General features: G+C 37.1%; 1 protein-coding gene across 1 annotated transcript in view; it reads left to right on the top strand.

The window, feature by feature from the left end:
- PLXDC2 (plexin domain containing 2) overlaps positions 1 to 21143 on the top strand; it is a 254956-nt gene that overhangs the window by 108789 nt on the left and 125024 nt on the right. Inside the window, 1 exon segment of the mRNA XM_009085899.4 lies at positions 4491 to 4702. Within this exon segment, the coding sequence (XP_009084147.1) occupies positions 4491 to 4702 (212 nt within the window).

Here is a 21143-nt window from a genome sequence, read left to right as displayed (position 1 = left end):
GAAAGTCAAGCTTATCTATCTTTCCTAAATTAAGGTTATAAAGATGGAATTGGTCCTAGGCCCATGAATCAGGTACAGATGAAGAAAAAAGTCTCTTTTTTTTTTTAAGGTGTTCATAGGAAGAGTTAATTTAAAGTAGACATTTTCTTTTCTTTGATACATATGAGTGATTTCTGCTGTGATAATCATCATTTAATATATAAGCCCTGTACCTGGAGAATCCTTTAAGGGCATATTTATGTTTGGAAAGAGTCTATAACTTCATGGGACTAGTATTCATCTCTTTCATCAACATTTTTTTGGTCTCTCACCCATACTGAAAGGGTCATAATATAAATAAAGACTCATAAGACAGGCTATAGAAAGTTTTTTAAGCTGAAGTAGTATCATGGCATTTTCTGTCCCTTGATGAAAAAATTTGTATATTTGATACTTGATTTTGCTGGCATTTGGGCTGTGGCATATTTAGAAAGTTGATCATGTATCTCACCAGCAATCTTGTGAATACAGGTTTCAATGTATGAGTATTTCTAATCTTTCAAAAAAAAAATCTTGCTGATTATGATACATTTATGAAATTAGGCAAATTGCAGAGTTGGCTTAAATGCGTGCAATCATGAAATAACACACACATTTCAAAATGCAATTCTGAAATTCTGATGTGCTGAAACACTCCACAAAATTTTGTTTGAACTTTTGGAAAAGAGGAAGGGGTGTGGAGGAAACCCAAAACTAGTTGAATTAATGGAAGAAGATTTGCCTTTTTTTTTCCCAAAGGTTTCTTTCTCCTTTGGTTACATTGCCACCCATTTAAAAAAAAAAAAAAAAAAGTTTCTCTTTTGTTGTTTCTTCCTTATAAATAAAGTTTTTTGTAGACCAGACTTCCTTGCAAAATCAGAGCTGTTTTACTTGTCAGGTTCAGCTGTTGCATTTTGGGCCCATTTGGTTGGAATTTCTCCCTTTTTCTTAGAGGGCAGGTTAGCAAAGCAGAGCACCCATGTCCCTACCACATATAGGTGTCTTCTTCCCTTTCAACAAATCTTTCTTGTATAGCCCAGCATTTCTGATCTGTTAGAGCCAAGTTTTGCATCTCTGCTCATACAAGTTGAACAAGTTGCTACCCATCTGTGCTTGCCAATATTGTGATTTTATTATGAATCAGACATTACAGCATTTGGCTTCTTTTCAATTGATTTGAATGACATGTTCTCCTTCAGTGTTAATTAAAGCAAGAGATCCAAGATCTAAAAGATAAGACTATAATACTTCAGTAACATTTCCTCTAAAATTCCTTTTATGTGATTTTTTTTTTTAAGCTACACAGAGATTTCAACCAGAAGCATCAAACAGTTCTAACTTGCAAGGTGTTGGAATTTTAGGTCTCTAAAAGCCTTTTCTTATGGGATGCCTCCTTTTAGAACTTAAAGATAGTTTATCTATCCATTACCTGAAAATTTATATAAGTTTTATTTACATAAAAGTAAAACATCCTCTTCAGCATATTTCAAAAATGTTTGTAACTTTCTCAGCATTAGAGATCTGCTGGGATAAACAAAGAGAACATTTTGGAGCAGAGCTGGTCCAGCCAAGCTCATCACCTCTCTCTATCCCCTGTAGTTTAAGGAAAAAGTTTAATGAAGGAGGAATCACACAGTATGTTTCTTTATTTATTCCTTAAAATCAAATCCAGATTTTATCTCACATTGTAGCTCAGTATCCTCACACTTCCAGTCCAGGACAGTTAACTAGTCTCTTGATAACAGTGTTTTACAGATTTTGCAGTGAAAAAACCTCCAAAGTTTTCAACTAAATAGTTATCACTTCCTGCCTTTAATTCTTGCTGCTATTCAATTTAGAAGGACATCATGCATTCTGAATACAGTTAGATGATTCTAAAGCTTCCTTATGTCAGGATAGCTTGTACCTGTAAAAATATGTTTATCAGTGTAATGTCAGAAACAGTCATTTTTAGAACATTTTCTATGTCTCAGAGAGAAAAATCATGCAATTAAAAATTTAAAAGGTAAAAATTGAGCACTAATGACATAGAAAATCTCTGTAATAGGGAATGGGCAAGCCAAATTTTGCAGTTGCCATGATGCAATAATACCATAAAAGAAAATATGTAGCAAATTGTGTAGAATTTACAAGCTAGTGGAAATACCCCAACACACTTCTTTCCTTCTCACCATCGTTATATTATTATAATTTTAAAAACCAGGTTATGTTACAGACACCTTAAAGTTTAGAAACTTCATTCATTTCTATTCAGGATGTGGGAGAGCAAGGTGTAATTGATTTTTTTACAAATGGGCCTCAGAGGTGAATGGGGTTTAAAACTTTCCCCTAATTTCACATGTTCTATTTTCTATTTTAGGTGATTATCTGAACATGTCAAACATGTATGAAAAGAGTAGGCTGGAGCAGGACTGCAAAATGGGGACCCAAAATGCTTTTTTTGGGTCTCTCTGGGTGTGGGTTTTGAGCCCCCAAGGCCAGGCAGGAAAGGTGCTTCAGGGGAAGGGAAAGGTGTCCTGCAGAGGTAGCAGAGGTGCCGTGGCCTGGGTGCCCTGTCTGTAGGTGTGTGGAGCTCCCCAGGGCTTGCAGAAGGTGCCGCGGTGTCCCCGTGCCCCAGCCCTGGTGGCAGCAGGGGACAAACTCTGCCTCCCTGGAGCCCTGCCTGCCCGTGGCTCTGAGCAGTTTGCCATGTCCCACAGCTTCCTGATCCCCATAACAGCACGGTGAAGGCTGCAAGCTCAAGCAGAGAGGGCTGCTTGGAATAAATTTTGATAAGGAATGTGGAGGAATAAGTTAGTTCACCTGCTGAGCTGTCCCTCTGCATCGGGCTGCTGACTGTCTGATAAAAGAGGGAGCACTGTAGCAATTTGTTGAAGTCAATGTTCTAAGGCTTTTAAGAAATGCAAGGAAACAGGCTTCAAAAAGCCACCTATTAAAAGAAATGTAGTCTGATTCCTTGGGGTCTGAGGAAAGATATGGCCTGAGATTGCTTGTTTTGCATGTCAATTAAATTCTGATTTATCTAGCTGACCAAGCACCTTCATCACACATAATTTCAGCTTGCTTGAAACTGATCAAATAACTTAGGAAATGAGTTTAGTAGATTTGGGAGAGTTTGATAGAAAAATGGAACCACATAAAGCCTAAAGTGTATTAGGTATTGTTTCTGTATTGTAAGACTTTCTGGTCTGCCAAGAACAATGTCATACAGATTTTTCTATACTTATGGCTCCTATATCTGTACCTGCTGTGATGCAGGAAAATCTTCCTTTTTTAAACCTTTGATAGCTCATTTTCTATCTGTCCATCTCTTCTGTACTTTGATAACATGTGTTGCTTATTAAGGACCTTGGAAGTTGTACCATCTTTTGTTCAGAAGGATCTGTTTAAAAAAGCAATGGAAGTATTTCTGCCCATAATTGTTTACTGGTCTATCCTTTCAGCATATTCTTTTACCACTCCTTTTGAGAGGTCTGTTTTTTCTCGTTTTTGGACCAAATCACCTTCTTCCTGGCCCATCAAAAGCACAGAGCACCCCTCTACTTCTCCTTTTAGACACAAAGACAACATGAAAAACATATCTGATTTTTAGTGCAAAATATGCAAACTTACTTAACACTCTCTTGATGGTGGTAACAAAAAAAAATTAGCAGAAAAATACTTTGATAGCGTTTTGGATTGGGCAAAATGAAGCCTTCTGAAGAATTAATGGCTTCGTCTGCTGATAGTTTTATAGGTTTGTTTTGCTGATAGTTTTACTCGTATGAAAAAGTGGCAAATGAGCATGAAAATGTCCAAAAGTAATATGTTAAACACACCACCCAACTGCTCACCCCTTGCAGAAGATATAGTGGCTGTCTGCAGGCTTCACTCATCATTCATGTTTATCACGTATACAGCAGGACAGATTTATTTATGAACTGGACCAGCTGTTTATGAGAATTTCACATCTTTCATAATGTTTATTTGCCTTTCACCATGGCTTCCAAGCTCTTTCGACATAAAATCAGTAGGAAAACCTAAGTCTGTACAAGAGTTTCTCTGTCTCTTCTACATTTGTTTTCTTAGGTGATGAAAATATTTTTTTTTTAGATTTATTCTATTTTGAAAAGTGTCAGCTATGGGTAAACATGCGTTAAAGTTAAAAATGTTACAGGAAAAGCTTTTCCCAGACAGAAAACAAGCAGAAAAATAAAACAGTTCGGATGTTTAGATGAGTCCTCAAAACTTAGTCCAAAAGTCAAAAATTCCTGAATTTTGTATGAGCATAATAGTTCTTTTAAACATTTACATTGCCATAAAGGGATACAAATAGCTATTTTATGGAGTGTTCAGTACCTTTATAAAAATTATTTTTAATTGCAATTATGATTTATTTTTATTTATAATTTATTTTCCATTATGATTGACAAACCAGTATTCTGTTGACTTACTACTTTGCTTTGTTTTGCCTTTCTTTTCTCGTCAAACAGGTGTGTTTTATGAAGTTGTTCAGAGCTTCCCTCGAGTGGAGGAAAATGTGGAGGTGGATTCATTTGTAAGCAGCCACAGGTGGAGAAGGCACTCAGAGTCCCTCAAATCAGTGGATACCAACAGAGCCAGCATGGGGCAGGATTCCTTGGAGCCAGGGGGTTTCACAGACCTGCTGCTTGAGGAGGGACATGACAACACTACACAGATTGAGGTAGATATTCATTTCATCTAATTCATTTTCTTGTCTTTGACTGGGGGTAGGTAAAAAATTAGGGCATTTCCTTCAGGGTATTCGAACGCCTATGAGGAGCAGTACCTCTGGTCTTTATCTTTGTGAACCTTATCAGCACATGGAAGCTGGAGATTTCTCTTGTCCTGAGGCTGGAACCTGTCCTTTATGACTTTTGAAGGTAGTCTCTTGAGAATGTTTGCTATTTTGATGGAAAGCAGTTAAGGGAAGTCCCATGTTTTAGCAGTTCTTGCTGGAAAACTGGAAAAGGAAGTAGTATTAAAAAACAGAATGAAATAGAATTCTTTTTTGAAGCTGATGTAAACACCTCAATTTGAGAGACTTTTCCTGATCTTTCTGGTGAGTGATATCCAGGCACAAAGGGGAAAAGACCCTAGAGAAATGGAAAATTGGAAGAAAATTCAGGTTGGTGATTGAAAAAATTACATACTATTTGATTTTTGGTCTTCCAAAGAATAAGATGGATCAAGTCCATCTTTGTGAAGCCTTGGGACATTCTCCCTCTGTTTTATAGTGTCATTCAACCTCTAATTTCTTATTTAGCTGCCAGATAGCTCTCTGTCCTGTTTTCTTTGGTTCTTTTGTTGTTGTTGTGGTGGTGTTTTTCTTAAGTATTGAATTTGGGGGTTTCCTGTTAATAAAAATCTGCATCCTGTTTTTCAATAAAACACAGCTTGGAATAAACTACACTTAACGTCTTCAGTCATTATAATCTGCTTCAAAACAACAGTGATGGGGTTTTTTTTCAGTTCCAAGAAGCTCAATCTCAGAGAAAAAAAATGCAGATTTCAGATTTTGGGTTGTTGCTGACACAATAAAAAAAAAAACAATGCACTATAAAACCCATCTGTAGAGACAATGGAATCTGTACTTCATGAACAAAACAAAGTGCTTTCAGAGAGGTGTGTTTTGTGCTCGTTGTTTTTAAGGTTCCCAGTTTGCACAGCACTAATTACATTTACTCTTGTGCTAACATGAAAGTCACTGGTTGGTAAATTGTAGTTTTGAATTTCATGTTGATTTTTTAACCTCATTTCTGCCCCGTGTAATCCCCATCTGCCCATACTTGTAGCAATTATTTTGGGCTACAACACAGATCAGTCTTGCTACTAGTTATTTTATCAGGAAAAGAGCAAGCTGTCTCAGGTAGAGGGAAGTTTTAGTAGCTGATCTTTCCAAGGCTTACCCTGTAGATCCCTATGCAGTGTTTCCATTCAGTTGGGTTCCAAGCTCTTACGAAGCAAAATGGTCGGACGTCCCTCTCTAACACGCATAGCAAGGCTTGGGGAACAAAAATGAATGCTTACAAATGGATATATATTTTCCAGGAACATCTTTCCTGACAGATTAATGTCTTTAGAGTGTCTTAACCTGAAAATTTATTGAATTCGGGTTTTGTGTTCTGTTGCAAACCTTTTTTCTAAGGTCTTTTCAGCACAATAAGATAACAGAGCTGTGGTTTTACACGTTATCGGATTCCATTGAAAATCCCCATCACAACAGAGAGGCATCTCACAAAAAACCCCTTGATGCCTGGCCTTATGGAGGAGGTAGAGTATGCAACAGAAATCCACAGAGGAAGAATCCATATGTTGCAGTCTTCTGCAGCTTGGCAGCTTATCAGCAGGGCTGGAGAGCTTATTGATTATTTTAAATCCTTGTTCTGTGCACATTGCAGTGCTTGCTAAAGAAAATCCAGAGAATAAGTATTAGCTGCCACTTACATTTAGTGATGCTACAGGATGACAACATCCCTCCTTTGCAGATACTGTTTTCTCTAAAGTGTTTTGTAGGCTTACCATGCAAATGCAGACTTCTTTAATATGAAGACTGACAGTGATGAGCATGTTTACACTTGATAGTATTTGCTTTTCTTCTTTATAATGGTGAGTTTCTTTTCTCTCCAGCTTTATAAACCCAAATCCTTTCTCTCTCACCTCTATCCATTCCTTGTTTTTTGGCAAAAAAAAACCAAAACAAAAACCCAAAAACAACAACAAAACCAAAACAAAAATAAATAAAACAAACAAACAAAACCCACCAAAAAAAACCCACAAAACCCAAAACAGCCAAGGAAAAAAGGGAAGGCAGTAGGCAGAAATTTCTAGACACTGTTTAAACTGAAATATTACTTGAGTTATCGATCCATACAGTCATAAGGTAAAAAGTGATAAAATCAGACCTGTGTGGAGCATAGTTCCACTGGATTGCTGTTTATTTTAAGATAATGACACTTTTGATTAATTTTTTCCCATTGGAGTTACTGGAATTGTTCTGTAACTTCACTGGATTAGCCATCAGCCCTGATCTGGAGGTTATTTTAACATGAGCTTGAGTGGAGCATGAAGTGCAGATCTTCTAAAGCTCTTCATGCAAGTGCATTGTTGGTTGGTTCATCACATCTTTTCAGTAGTCAGGGTGGACCTCCTCCTGTGCATGGGAAAGATGATAATGGTGAGATTCTCTTTAGGATGCAGCCTCTCTGGTCCAAAAAATGGAGCAGTGTAGCCACCAGGGAGGACTGGTGTCTCTCTTCACATCTCTGTTTTGTCTCCTGCATTTGTTTGGCACTGTGATTCAGGAAAGGACTCATACAAAATGATATACACATTCATGTGCCATTTTTAAGGTAAGCTGTTCTCTTGAACTGGTCTTGAACCAAATTACAGAGACTAGAAGAAGCAGGGGTTATAATCATTTGATGTGCTGGGCCTTCAGAAAAGAGCAGGGCCTGGGGAAGAAGATGGTAAGACCTCCAAGTCTCATTGTGTTGCTGGAGAATTGGAATGTTGTGGTGCCACAAACCCACAAGGATGGATGTTGCCAAAAGAAAAGCAAAGGCTTTGCTGCATGCCAGATAGGAGCCCTGATAGCTAACTAAAAATTATTGGGTAAAATTAATGTATTACACTCTTAAAACAGTACTACTATTTTGAAAGTATTCCTCCTACTTTATAAGGATTATTATGGTGTGCCTGTTAGAGACTGCAATGTTGCAAATCCAAAAAGCCTCCCAAGGACGAAGGTTAGTCCCATTTGCTTTATTTGCAAATGGTGCTCTAGAGCTCAAACGCAGAGGAGGGTCATATTCTATAAGAGACTTTTTATGTTTTCATTTCCATTATATCAAATAGCTTAAGAGAGAGAGAGAAAGCTCTGAAGAGGCATGAAATAGTGACATAAAAAGAGTGAAATCTTATACGGATGGGTGCAAATGTTACAGTCTGAGAGAAATTCCCAAAGCAGATAGCCTTGGACAGGTAAAGCAATATGCTGTCAGCCATCTAAACCAACTGTAAGGGGCAGCCCCAAAATACAGGGTTCTGGTGATGTACTGCAACAATTTGTCTTCTTGGCTTCATGGCAAATGAGTTTCAGGTCTCCATTGAAGATAGGAACATCTATGGCTAAGCCATATTTCTTCCCAAGGGTCACAAAGCCAAAAATTAAAGCCTTCTGCCTGGAATAACTTTGGGACTGTCAGAGTTCTTCTTTCTAGATTTTTTTTTTCTCAAATTTCTGGGATTTCACAATATCATGATTTCAAGACTAGCTTTCCTTTTTTTTCCTTCCATCTATCCTTAAGATTCTTCTATCCTGTTTTGAGGGTCAGGGTTGTTTTGGGTTTTTGCTTGTTGTATAATCTGCTGCTTTTGTTTATTGGGCTCAGGACATTTAGAAGTGCCTTTTACTTATGATGAATAGAGCTTAGGAAATGCAATGTGTCAGGTGGAATTTGTTGCTGCAAACACTGTAAGCCCTTGTAAAAGCAGTGATTGTGAAAATGCATCTTCCTGAATATGTGTAGTTTGGCATGTCTTCTTTCAAGCAAGGAGAAAAATAAGATAAATATACTATGTTTCTTCACATATTATTGTAAAATAAATTATGCTCCATAATCACTCACGTTTATTAAGTAGATTAGTATTAATATTGTTAGAATAAACTCAGCTTCATGGTGATTATGTGACCAGTTGTTCTTTTAATCCCCAAAGGCCTGTGCCAAACAGATAATGAAGGTGGATATCAGAGGTTCTTTCTGCCTGTTCATTTTTTGCATTATTGCAAAAGAAGTTGATCTCTGAAATGAATCTCCCATGGATGCTGGCTCCTCAGTATTCACCACTGAAGGATCCACAAATGCATTCCTGTTTTTTCATAGTACTTGCTAATGCAGATCTGGCTATCAAGAACTGGAAAAGGCGAAGTAATTCAATAATATACAACTAATGCATTAATACACAATTGTGTAGTGCACAAATGTTGCATGATAGTTTTTCCATAGTTTAGCATGTGCATAATTTTTCAAGTGATTTCCTATGGTTTTTGGCTGTGTGTAGCTCTATACAGAACAGAATCTCCCTCTGTATGTACAGTTTTGGTCTCTTTATCATGGATCTCCCTTGTGACTGCAGTCACAGCAGTGCAGGGTAAGACACTGGCAAGAAAAATACAGAGAAATTGAACTGAAGAAGTGTCTGATATATAGGTTGCATTGGCATGAGCAGAAGGTGAAAAACTTTGCAGAATAACTTTAGATCATGTGAATTACTTTCAAATTTGTTGCCGCTGTATAGAGATAGTACATCAAAACAATAGTCTTTCACAAACTTCAAATACCAAAAATAAATCCAGCAATAAAATAATAGATTAAATCATAGTCAAGCTTGAGCTGAGTGCAGTAAAGTTTTATTGCTTTGCACCAGCAAAAATGTGAGGAAAAACATAATTTTTCATATAAAGTCTTAGAACAGAAAGAATGATTGCTGCTGTATGACAGAAGATTCAGTTCTGAGCAAAGACCAGCATGATAAATCAAACCAAAGTCAACTGTATCTTATTTTCTCCACCCCACCTAACATACTAATTGCAAACATAGAAAATTGAGGCTATTTCAAATTTTTTTCTCTATTGAAGTAATTAATTTATTTCTGTGGATAACACTGATTTCTTCTGCTGTGATTGCTTATAACTAAAATACACTTGTTGCCAACTAAAGTCACCCTTTGGGTTTTTTTTGTCCTTTCTTTAACTTCTCTAGATGTTGTTTGAAATGTAAATTTTAGCAGCACCTTTAGTTTATACCTGAAAAGCATATTGCTCCTATTGAAACAACACTTGTGGGTTTCCTACTGATAAAAAACAGTCTTTTGCTGGATTTTGCATTCTGTTCCAGAGTTTCTGCCCAAAAGAGCACTTCTCCCTGATCAGTCCCAGTCACTCATGGAAGTGAAGATGTCTGATTCCGACTGGCAAAAACAACAGAAGGGATTGAGTTTTACAGCCCTTGGGATTTGAGAGCAATTACTCTCAGCTACTGACAGTAGTGTCAGCATGCCCATTGCTGTGTCCCCACTGAAAGTCTGAGCAAGGAAGAAAATAAATGGTTGAGATTAAATTTCCCTCAGCTGGACAAACAATAAGGCAATTCTGCGATTACTCCCCTAATGCACTGTATTAAAAGCAGAAAACTTGTCCATGTGAAAGAGAACCTTAAAAATAAAGAGTACTATAGTCTCATAGTGAGCTGTCAGTTTGGCCAAGCCTCACTCTATTTTGTTCCTGCTTTTTTTTTTCTTCCCATCCCAATGCTTTAATGCCAGTTGCAATTGAAGGACTTAAAAAGAGCAGTGTTAATAAGCAGTATTCTGAAGCCATGGTCCCTCCCAGTTACTGACAACCATATTCTTTATTTCAGAAAAAAAAAATTCTTATTATCACAGTCTAATGAGTACTTCTGTTCTTCTTCCTCATCCTAAGCTAAGAGTGTCCCCCTTTACTTCTAAAACCTGTTTTCTGACTTGCAATTTTTAGAGCCTTTAATTGCTTGTGTAATGTTGCTGGCTTACTTACCTTTTAAATTTATAGTTCAAATATTTATCTTAAATAGTACTTGTATCTTCCTTCCTTTGTCAGTGATCCTCAACAGTGCAAGTTAATTCCATGGGCAACATTTCTTGTACAACCATTTAGTTTAATAATATCAGGGATGCTATTGATCCCTCCACCACTAGGGCAGAATTCTTTTCTTAGTGCATAGTCAGATGTCAATGCAGATTATGAAATATCAAAGTAATACATATTCAGTACAAAGGTTTAACTAGATTTTAGGTTTCAGTTGAAGCGTTTAACATATAAGGGAGGAGGAATGAAGCTTTGCAGAACAAGAATTGGCTGTTTCTTTGGAGAGCAAAAGAACAATATTTCTGTTATGAAATTTGTGTTTACAAAAATTGGGAGGGAAAACTAACTAAAAACCTGAAGCAACAATCAGTTTTATTTTTTACACCTACTTTTTGATGTGGCTTCATTTTAGGAACAGATTCTAGAGTATATTATTGAGCTCAAATAATAATTAGCTCTTGGCTGAAATAAGGTAAACAGATTTTGGTTAAGGTTAATTTAAAGTTCTAAGTCAAGAAATACACTTTAATTGATTTAATTACATGGCTGAAGCTTTTCAGGTCTACCTGCAAAATCATTATTATAACAAAAGTTATATTCACTCTTGTTTTCAGGTATGTGTACTTATTTCTTGTTCACAGTTAAGAATTACTACATCAGGTGATTTTTGGTGTATGTGTGATTTCTGGTGTATGACTCATTCAAGAGAAGGAGGAAAAATCTGGGCTCTTCCAGTGGGCCTGCAAATATTTTTCACAATTTTTGATTAGACTTCAGTTACCTAGTGTATAGATTCGGAACTTCCAGGGTTAAAACAACTGTGACTAAAATATATGGTTTTACAGCTGAAGGTTGCATTGGATCAGATTTTCAGCCATTTCAGACCCCATCTTGTGCTGCCTTGGGCCATGTCTCTAGCACAGATGTCTTGCAGCCTTTAGCCAATGTAACTTGAGTCCAGAAGTCTCTGTTGGAACACGTGCTGTTCACATCTCTGGTGCTTCCATAATGTTCTAGAGGGTTAAACAAATGTTGATTTCAATATGATTTCATTCTACTGCACATCATGAAACTGCAAAAGCTCTGAAGCTCCTTGGCACTGAATGTTGTGGATGTCAAAATTTACAGAACAAAGCAAATTCTTGGAATACAAATTTGTCACGGTTTATTAAACACAAAGGGAGTTTCTGAAGAGCAGATTACTGGACCCTAGGGAAAATGGGGACTTACCATTGTTTGCTCTGGGTCCCCTATGCATACTGAGCATCACACAGACAGAACCATAGAATATTCTGAGTTGGAGGGGACCCACAAGTGTCATTGAGTCCAATTGTCATTCCCAGTCGGTTCTGAGGACCATATGAAGATGTTTGACTTAAGAGAGTCCAGCTGTTCCTGTGCTTTTTTTGGTATCCATTTACTAGATTAGGTTAAATATCATGTTATTATTTTCATATTTGGGAGCTTGAAAGTTACAGTAGAGATTAAGGATGTATTAGAGGAAGGATCTTGGGATAAGCTGAAACAGTGCCACTGCACTGAAACCATTGTGGATATATCTTTTGTTTTCCATTTAGCAGAATGTTTAGATGTCATCTTTTTGTTATAGGAGAGATAAAATTTTGTTTTCAATTATGTAGCTGATATAGTAATTGAAGGCTAAGTTGTATAGAATTTTCTTGCTGGTTTTTTTTTTTTTTTTTTTGCAAAGGTTGTTATTGTTATTTCGAAATGGTTTTATTCACAATTTTCAAGAATTTCTTTTAGAAAGTTAGCTTGTTACTTTGGAGATGGAGAATGTAATTTATTTTCACAAAAATTGAATATATACTTTTCAAACTGAGTCAAGGGAAAATTATGTTTCCTTTTCATGTGATCTTAGGGAAATTTTTTGAACTTTCTCTTCATGGGACATCCTAAGACAAATTAAAATTTCTGGAAGGTACTGCTAAATTTTGTATTTAACTGATAATTTTTAATCATTATAAAGAAGAGCCAGAAATCTAATTAGTCTGAAAAGCAACACAGATCATAGATGAAATATCCTAATTCTATGCTATTGCTAAATTTTACCAAAAGTATGTCACCTGCAATTAGAAACAGAATCTGGAATAATCATTAATTTACTCACTATTTACTGCTGAGATTTTACCAGTGATGTCACACTTTCTAGCCAGCCAGCAGACTGAAATATCACTGTCTTGTTTTTTTCCAGGCTTTCTGTTTCAAAATGGTAAAGTAGGCAAACACCTCATATATCTTTTTCTTTTGAATACACTGATTGCTTACTTATATCAGGGTCATCTTAACACTTTTACTGGGTCTTGCTGCAATGTTCAGCTGCACTGAATGCATTGCCAACTCTTTAAAAAGTGTTGTGGCAATAAGCCTGTCAACATTTCCAGTATTCTCAATCTAAACTCAAGAAGTGATGGTTCTGCTAATATCTCAGGTATAGCTGAAAAGGAAAAAGGCTGGAGGAAAGATTCGTTCTCTATTTCCTTTAAGCTTGGGAGGAGAGGACAGGGAAGGAAAGAAATGAAAAACTAGCTTCCCCATTCCTAAATAACATAACTCCATTCCTGTAATCCTGAGCTCATTTTCCTATGCTTAGCTACATTGGCACAAAAGGCATTTGATTTAACACATTGAGGAGAATGAATCTTTACAGCAAAGAAGGAGACAGGAAATTCAGAATTTAACAACATCTGACTTTGAATTTTCCTAATGATAATAAGATAATGATAGTGAGAAAATGTGAATGCCACATCAATATTTTACTTTTCTATATCCTTTAACTCCAGCTTCCTATAGGATATTCCAGAATGGTGGAACTCATGACTGAAAAGAGCTATGAGCAGAATCAACAGACCTTGTACTTTCTGAATTAATTATTTCAGTCATACATGCCTCAGCACTTGCTTACAGGGGTTTGCTGAAAATAGATTCAACTTGTGAAGCTGAATATTAGCGTGGCTGTGAAGGATGGGAAGATCTCTCCCAGACATTTCTTTCTGACCCTTTTCACCATGTTCACCTGGAGTGTCCTCAAGAGAGGAGACTTGTATCAATTTGGTCACGCTAAAAGCAGGAGATTATGTTCATTTCTACCCATGGAAAGCAGACAGCCTTAGCTAATTTAACAGCACTCAGCAAATTGTGCATAGTTGGTTGGAGCAGGGAGTGAGGGTGAATACATTACCAAGTTGTTTGTGCGGAGGAATTTGAGCAAGTAAAAAATTGTCACACTGAGCCACACAGTTCCAGTTTGGATAGTACCAGTCTTTACGGATAGATTTTCAAAGCTGTAGGAATTCTGCTGACATTGATGGATTACTCAGTGTCTCTCCAAATCTTTCATATTTCTTTAATATCAGAAAGTCAGTCAATTATCTGTTATCCCATAACAGTAACAACATGGCACGTAAACAGATGGGTCTGTTGCTTCAGATTTGGTCAGTCACTTCCTGTGACTCTCTGTAAATTTGGTAATTATGCCAAAGTAAATGATCTGTCCTCATTGTGATTGTATGAGTTACACAGATTTTGCAAAGTGAATAATAAATGGGGCCAATTCTCAAAATTCCTATCAAGATGGGAATCAGAGGCAAGAAAGTTCCATTTGTAAAATGTGCATTTGTTCTTCCAAAAGTGCCAGTTAAATGTTTTCAACTGCTGAAGAAAATGCTGATGAAACACTTCTAGGAGCTGTAATATTTCATACACAAAACAGAAATAACTAATGGAAATTCCAGGGATTTATTTGGTTTTATTCTTTCTTCTATAACACTGGCATGCATTCATGCGCAGCGTGTCTAAGTGTTCACAGACCATCAGTAAAGAAACAAAGTACTTATTTCTGGAAAACAAAAACGAGAGAGTGTGCAGCAAATTGCAGTGTGAATAATGAGGGAGAAAAAACAAAAAAAGAATAGCAAACATGGCACGACAGTTAACAGAAGTTAGAGAGATGTGACATGGCTACTGGAGGTTTGCTTCGTGCATTTGTAGTAAGCTGCATAATTCTTCACAATTTCCTACTACAATTTTTAAATAAAGCATCATTTTCTGAGCGTTCTTTCCGTAACCTTAGCAACAAAAGTAGGAAGAGGGAGAAATTGCAGATGGAAATCCTATCTGTCTGATCTCATCTAGGCAGAGTAGTAAATGTCTTGAGAGATAAAGTGCCAAGATATCTCAGAGGTTTTCTGCTGCAGTACAGATAACAAAGCAAGCTGTTTCTCAGGTTCTTCCAGCTCCAGGCAAAGTATGGATGCCTCTCTTCTGGTGTATGAAAAGTGTCTTGCAGTGCTAGAACAGACATAATCTGGCTCCCAAGTGCTACTGCTAAGATCTGGCTTACATAGATCAGCAACTTGGTGGGGGCTCATTTTGAGGGTATAATTTTGGGGGTATTATATTGGCTGGCACAGAGGATTATAGCAAGTTTGGTGAGGATATTGGAATATCTTCATTCCATAGTCATAAGCGAGTGCCCCCAATGTCCTTATTTGTCTAGAAAACAAACCTCCCAACTCTTTGTTGAGTCAAAATTACTGGCTATCAAGTTGAAAGAAACAGCAATTCATTCCTGAGAAATTTTTTTTAATAAACCTGAAAATAGAATTTTGATTTGATCATTTATTTTCTAGCAGTGTATACAGTGTTGATTTTTCTTACATTGTATCAGGCATATTATTGCATCACCTTGGAAATCAAGGTAATTTCTTAAATGCACTGCTGAGGTTTTGTTTCTAATATAAGCATTCAATAAAGGGTAGTACACATCTGTATGCTGCTCCAATAATGAACATGAATTTATATGAAATATTAGCTGACTGGGATTGCTAAAAGACACTGGAATCTGTACAGGTAGTGATTTTCTTTTTTAGTTGCAGCTAATATTGATATTGGAAGTGAAATTTAGCTCTTCAGTTTGGTAACCTAAATCTAGATGCATGTGGCATAGACAAGGAATGTACAAGTTTTACCAGGGCATGTAGTAGTAGGAGAAGGGGTAATGGCTTCAAGAAGATAGGTTTAGATGAGATATAAGCAAAAAAGTCTTTGCCATGAGGATGGTAGGACACTTGAACAGGTTGTCCAGAGCTTTTTTGGATGACTCCTCCCAGTAGAAGATTTCAAGTCCAGGTTGGATGGGCTCTGAGCAACCTGGTCTAGTGGAAAGTGCCCCTGCCCATGTCTGGGGAGTTGGAACAAGATGATCTGTAAGGTCTCTTCCAATACAAACTATTCTGTGATCAAAGTTGGTGGAAATTTAAGGTGAACAGTGCCTAGCTATAGATGTCTGATATAATTTTAGGCAGTGGTTATACTGAATGGTCCACTGCTGCTCCTGTAGGATAAAGGTCAGCTGCAGGTCCTGAACCATATCTGCAATTTTCAGATGGTCCTGGGTTCCTCCAGTACTTAGTAATTAGATCTCATCCATGGTCAGTACAGGCAGTGCAGTTAAAGTGTGTATTTGGATTGTTCTAGAGTGGAGCTGAAGGAGCTGGCAAATCTTCACTGACAGCATTAACAGATATGTGGTTCTGATAATGAGTGCTTACAAACCCAGCTCCTAGGTGGACAGCTGCACTGAAGTATCCAACCTGTACACCAAACAACATGCTGCTCATCTACCTATTTTTTAATCTGAGTCTGAAGGAAAAAAATATAGTTTTTTTCATTTTGGTTTTTGTTTGTTTGTTTGTTTACAGATATACCAATAAATTGTATCAAGGTCAAAATGTTGAGATGCCTCCTTTCTTTTCCCCCCTCCCTATCTTACTTGTCATGCCACCAACCCTGTACCAGTAAAAACTATTGATTTGAAACACAAGTAAAATCTCATGTCTTCCTCTTTCACTGGTTTTCAGTGCTTAGATGATTTGTATCCTTTCCATTGCTTGAAATTGTCAAAAGATGCCTTTCAAGTCAAAAGTAATTCTGTAGTGCCTTGTGATTTATCTTCTTAATGTCCTGTATTTAGATGAAAGACAAAAAAGTTTATGCAACATTCCACTTTGGATCAATCTACTCTGGAAGAGCAATGTAGATTTAGACACAAGAAAAAATAACATCAAAACAAAAACAATGTGTTAGTATAATTTTGAAACATTTTACTATATTGGTTCAACACCACTCTAGGTTAACTTGAAGGCAGTACTTTTCAGAGACAACAGAGGGAAGATATTACTTAGCATCCTGATCTTTTCTGTGTAATTGTGAAGTACACAGAGTATTCCTCTTAAAAAACAGTGCATATTCTGCAGAAATCTTGTTTGGAGTCTGATGTCAGGCAAAGGCAGCAACTTGGACATGCCTGTCTAGACAACATGTAACTCATCAAGCATCTCAATTAAATATGATGTCTTAGAGTTGTGGCACAAGAGTTCTCTAGGGATTTATTTATTTTATTGAGCGTGACTGCAAGATCTGATAAATAAGCAGTTCTCTGACAAGTCCTTAAGAAATGTGGCTGGTGATAACAGTTTGGTAAAACTGTACATAGCATTTTTTTTTAATATTCTTGTGTACCCAATCCAGACTGAAATGCTCTTACAGATGTATACAGAAAAAGACATGTGAATAAAGCAAAATGCATACTTTTTCCAACCAAAAGAGCAGTAGAAATTTCTAACCACTTTCATAATCACTGTCTTTCTCTGTAAGCCATGAGCTGTGATTCTGAAATTTTGCATATTGATTGCAGATTTCAGCCAGTCCCATGTTTTAGTAACTAAAGCTTCATGTGTGTTGTGCTTGAGAGCTAAACTAGAAAGTTCTGTGGCTAAATAAATTACCAGTTTGTTTGCAATCTGTTTAAAACCAGTGTTCCCCAGGGAAGCCACGGTGATGCAGTTTGTCCTGTGTTGCTCAGGTTCTCTCATGGGCATGGTCTGTCTATATGCTCACCAGCACACAGCTGGACTGAACAGCATGACTTTGGCAAAGACTGGTGCTGAGTGAGGTGTATGTGGGACACCTTTAAAAGCTTCAGAATAAGCTTTATCCCTACAGGAAAAATGCTACTGCATTCATTAACCCATGCTCCTGCCTGTATAAACTTTATATTGATCATACATGTTCCTGCTACTGATTGCTCTACAATTTTGGCTCAAAACCCTGCTGGATCCCTGAAACACAATATCAAAGCTCAGGAACTGCATCTCATACCAGTGAACATAGAGACAGCTTCCTGCACTGTCCTATGGAAAGCCCTGATCAACTACAAACTATACCTGCTAACATCAACTTCATGCTTCAGATCTCTAACCCTTTCCATACCAGTTTATATTTGCCATTTCCCCTCCTCATGTGAGGCCTCAGGGCTCTTGGCTGAGTCTTGGGTGCTGTTTTCCTCACATCTTTTCCAATAGAGAAGTGCCAAAGAGCAGGAAATAAGGATGGCTTACATGTCCTGGAATTTGAATATACAGTGGAGGAATACAAAGGCTACAGAGAGTTTAAAGTTACTCTAATACCTGGATGAAAATAAGAAGAGGGTGTATAATACTAAACTGAACTTATATATTTAGAGGGAGGAAAAAAACTGCCCAAGTGTGGCTGTAAGTAAGTCAAAGTACATGTGCTCAGAAGCACAGTTTGTCATACTCCACAAAGGAAGTGGATCTTTAAAAGACTAAAATACTAAATCTTTAAAAGCTAACTTGACAAAAATGTAGTTATTTTTGGTATTATCTGGAGTCTTAAGCCCCCAAGTATGGAGCTGGTAAAAGATGTGATGTCATAACCACTAATGCTCTGTGGTCTAGTCCTGACAGGTAGGTTTTCACATTTACAAAAAATATTTTTTACAGTTTCAGTTGCATGAACCCTTCAGTCATTTATACATATAAAAATGATAATATAAACTCTAAAACCTGTGTCATAATTACACCAAAATAGAATTACTGTATACATTTATTGGGCATTGTATTGAAATGATTTTTTTAAATTTTCTTTTTGTGGAGAGGATGCTGTGTGGAGCAGTTAATAAAGATGCATTTTCAGAATGTCATTTCTCAGACTTCTGCTCCAGCAAATCAGGAACAAAACTGCATAATAAATATTTCCCTACTGTAATTGGGTTTTGAGTGAGTGGTGATTTGGCTTTTTTCCCTTCTTAAGTAAGGCATTGCAGAGATTTTTGCTCTTTTGAAGCTCTTCTCGTATGACAAGACAGTCCAAAGGGTTTTATAAGCCTGCTGTAATGACCCCTAAATAGGCTGACAGTTTTATAGCAGTCCCCAAGAGGGAAGCTTCCTTTCAGAAGCAGCTGAATATCATGGAAAAGGCAGTGACTCCACATTGACTTTTCACTAAGCTGCAAAGACTAAATGGCTTTTTGGATTAATAACAGTTTTATGGCATCCTTCTCTTGCAGAATGTCTGTCAGCATGTGTGACTCTCCATTATAGGTGCTGTCAGCAGCTCAGAAAAGCACAGTTTAAAACCTGTGAACTTAAGTTGTTACAGAGCTGCATAAAGCCTTGTGTCTGCATGGGGGGGAGAGATGTGAGATAAATCTTTTGTTTCATCCCAGCTGATGACAGCATTTAATGTTTACCATAACAGCCTCTGGATGTAAATCTGTAAGATTCTGGGCAAAGTGACTTCCATACTGATCCTATTGAAAACCTGAGTGTGAGGACTACTGCACACACACACAATAGGCTTTCAGGACTCTGCAGAGTACTCATGTAGCCTCTTCTTGGAGAATATGGCGTGAGATGACATTTTTTATACCAAAGCACTCAGATACAGAATCTCCTCTTCCATTAGTTTGGCTTCCTCTCATTCATTAGTCATTTTATTAGCTGTTCAAAATGGATTTTGCTGGGGTTTTTGTCATCAACAGTGATATTCACAAGCTGGTGGTTGATATCAACTATGTATGCTATGCCCATATCGCTATATATATATGTATATATATATATATATGTATATTCCCTTAGTTTGTCCCATATCAGACATTAAAAAAAAAAAAGAAGAAAACCCAGCAGATTGCAGCTTTGTCACTATGAAAGCAGCAAGTCACTGAAAAAGCACTTCTCTAAATTGCATGTTTCCTCAGTAGATTAGTACAGAACAAAGAGTTTTGTTAAGAAATTGAACAGCAGAGAGTTTATCCTTGATGCAAAGTGCTTATGAAATTGGTAATTCTGAGCACCTCAGAGCAATTGAGCTTCCTATGCAGCAGCCCCTGTAAGACTATGTTGTAATCCAAATGTACTTTATCTACTGAAATTAGAGCTTTCATGTTTTGAGAGGCCAGTTCAAGTTAAGTATTCCTCAGGATTCTTTGATTATCAGATCCTATAAACCTGTAAATCATAGCATTGCTATGTTATGATTGTATTTCCAGTATTCTATTAGAATGAGCTCTGTGGCAGCAGCATGCATAGTGGCTCTATCCCCATTTCCCCTGGCCTTAATCTTCCCACTAGGACCTCATCTCAGCATAGGTGATCCTCTCTTGTACTGTCTCATCTCCTGTGCTAATGGCTATTATACTGGGAGTATTCTCCATGTGTCCTTGCCACCTGCCCCTGTCTCAGTCAGTGTCTGCCTACAGAAAATGTGAATAAATGAGGGAAATCAGTTGCAACACCATACACACATGCTTCTCCTGCCCAGGTAATGCAGAGTGTGACCATGCATCTCTCTTGCCCCTTCTCAGGGCCCAAAAACGTGCTGTTGAGAAGAGGCTTTCCATCACCTGCAATGCAGAGCTAGCTCAAGTCCTATCCAAGCTGTCAACTCTCTTCTCCCTCTTGGGCTGATTTTAGCTGGTGGGGATTAATAGTGCTCAGAAATGTAAAGGCAATTTTCTAACAAAAGTCTGAAACAGTTCAGAAGTCACTTTTGGCTGTATTTTACTGATGTGATAGGCAGAAATACCATAAGAGAGTAGCCAGACTTACATGTGATAGGGTAAAAGTACAAATAGTTCTGAGGAAGCTGTTTTGGCGGTATGTGTGCAGGGGCCCATTGTTGTTGTCTCATTTAAATAGAAAAGGTGTTTTGGTTCTGCAAAATGGATTGCCAGAACCACTTTATTCCTTAGGAACTAATTGTAGTTGCTAGTTTATTTTCTTTATCTAAATATCCAAAGAAGTATTGAAATCTTTGCTTTTTTTGCTGCGAAGTAGTCTCTTTTAAAACATAAAATTGCATGTTTTCTTCTTTCAGAATTTTCATTTTAGCCTACAAATGCACCTTATGAAAAACACAATTCCCTGATTATTTTCATAGGCTATTAATGTAGAAATGTTTGTATTCAAAAGTAAAGATAATGAAATTAGTAATTGGTGATGAATTTTCTCGGTACAAATTTTTTAGGGGCAAATAATAGCAGAAATTTCAGTTAATTTAAAAATAAACCTAGTTTGTGAGTTTGGCAATATTTGAGCAATTTTTTAATGTACTTTGTTAAAAATCAGATACCAGACCTTCCATTCACAGTGATAAAATTAAGTATCTATACAGT

The sequence above is a fragment of the Serinus canaria genome, chromosome 2 (assembly GCF_022539315.1).
Source record: "Serinus canaria isolate serCan28SL12 chromosome 2, serCan2020, whole genome shotgun sequence".
NCBI lineage: Eukaryota > Metazoa > Chordata > Aves > Passeriformes > Fringillidae > Serinus > Serinus canaria.
This window is presented reverse-complemented; position numbering and strand designations above follow the sequence as displayed.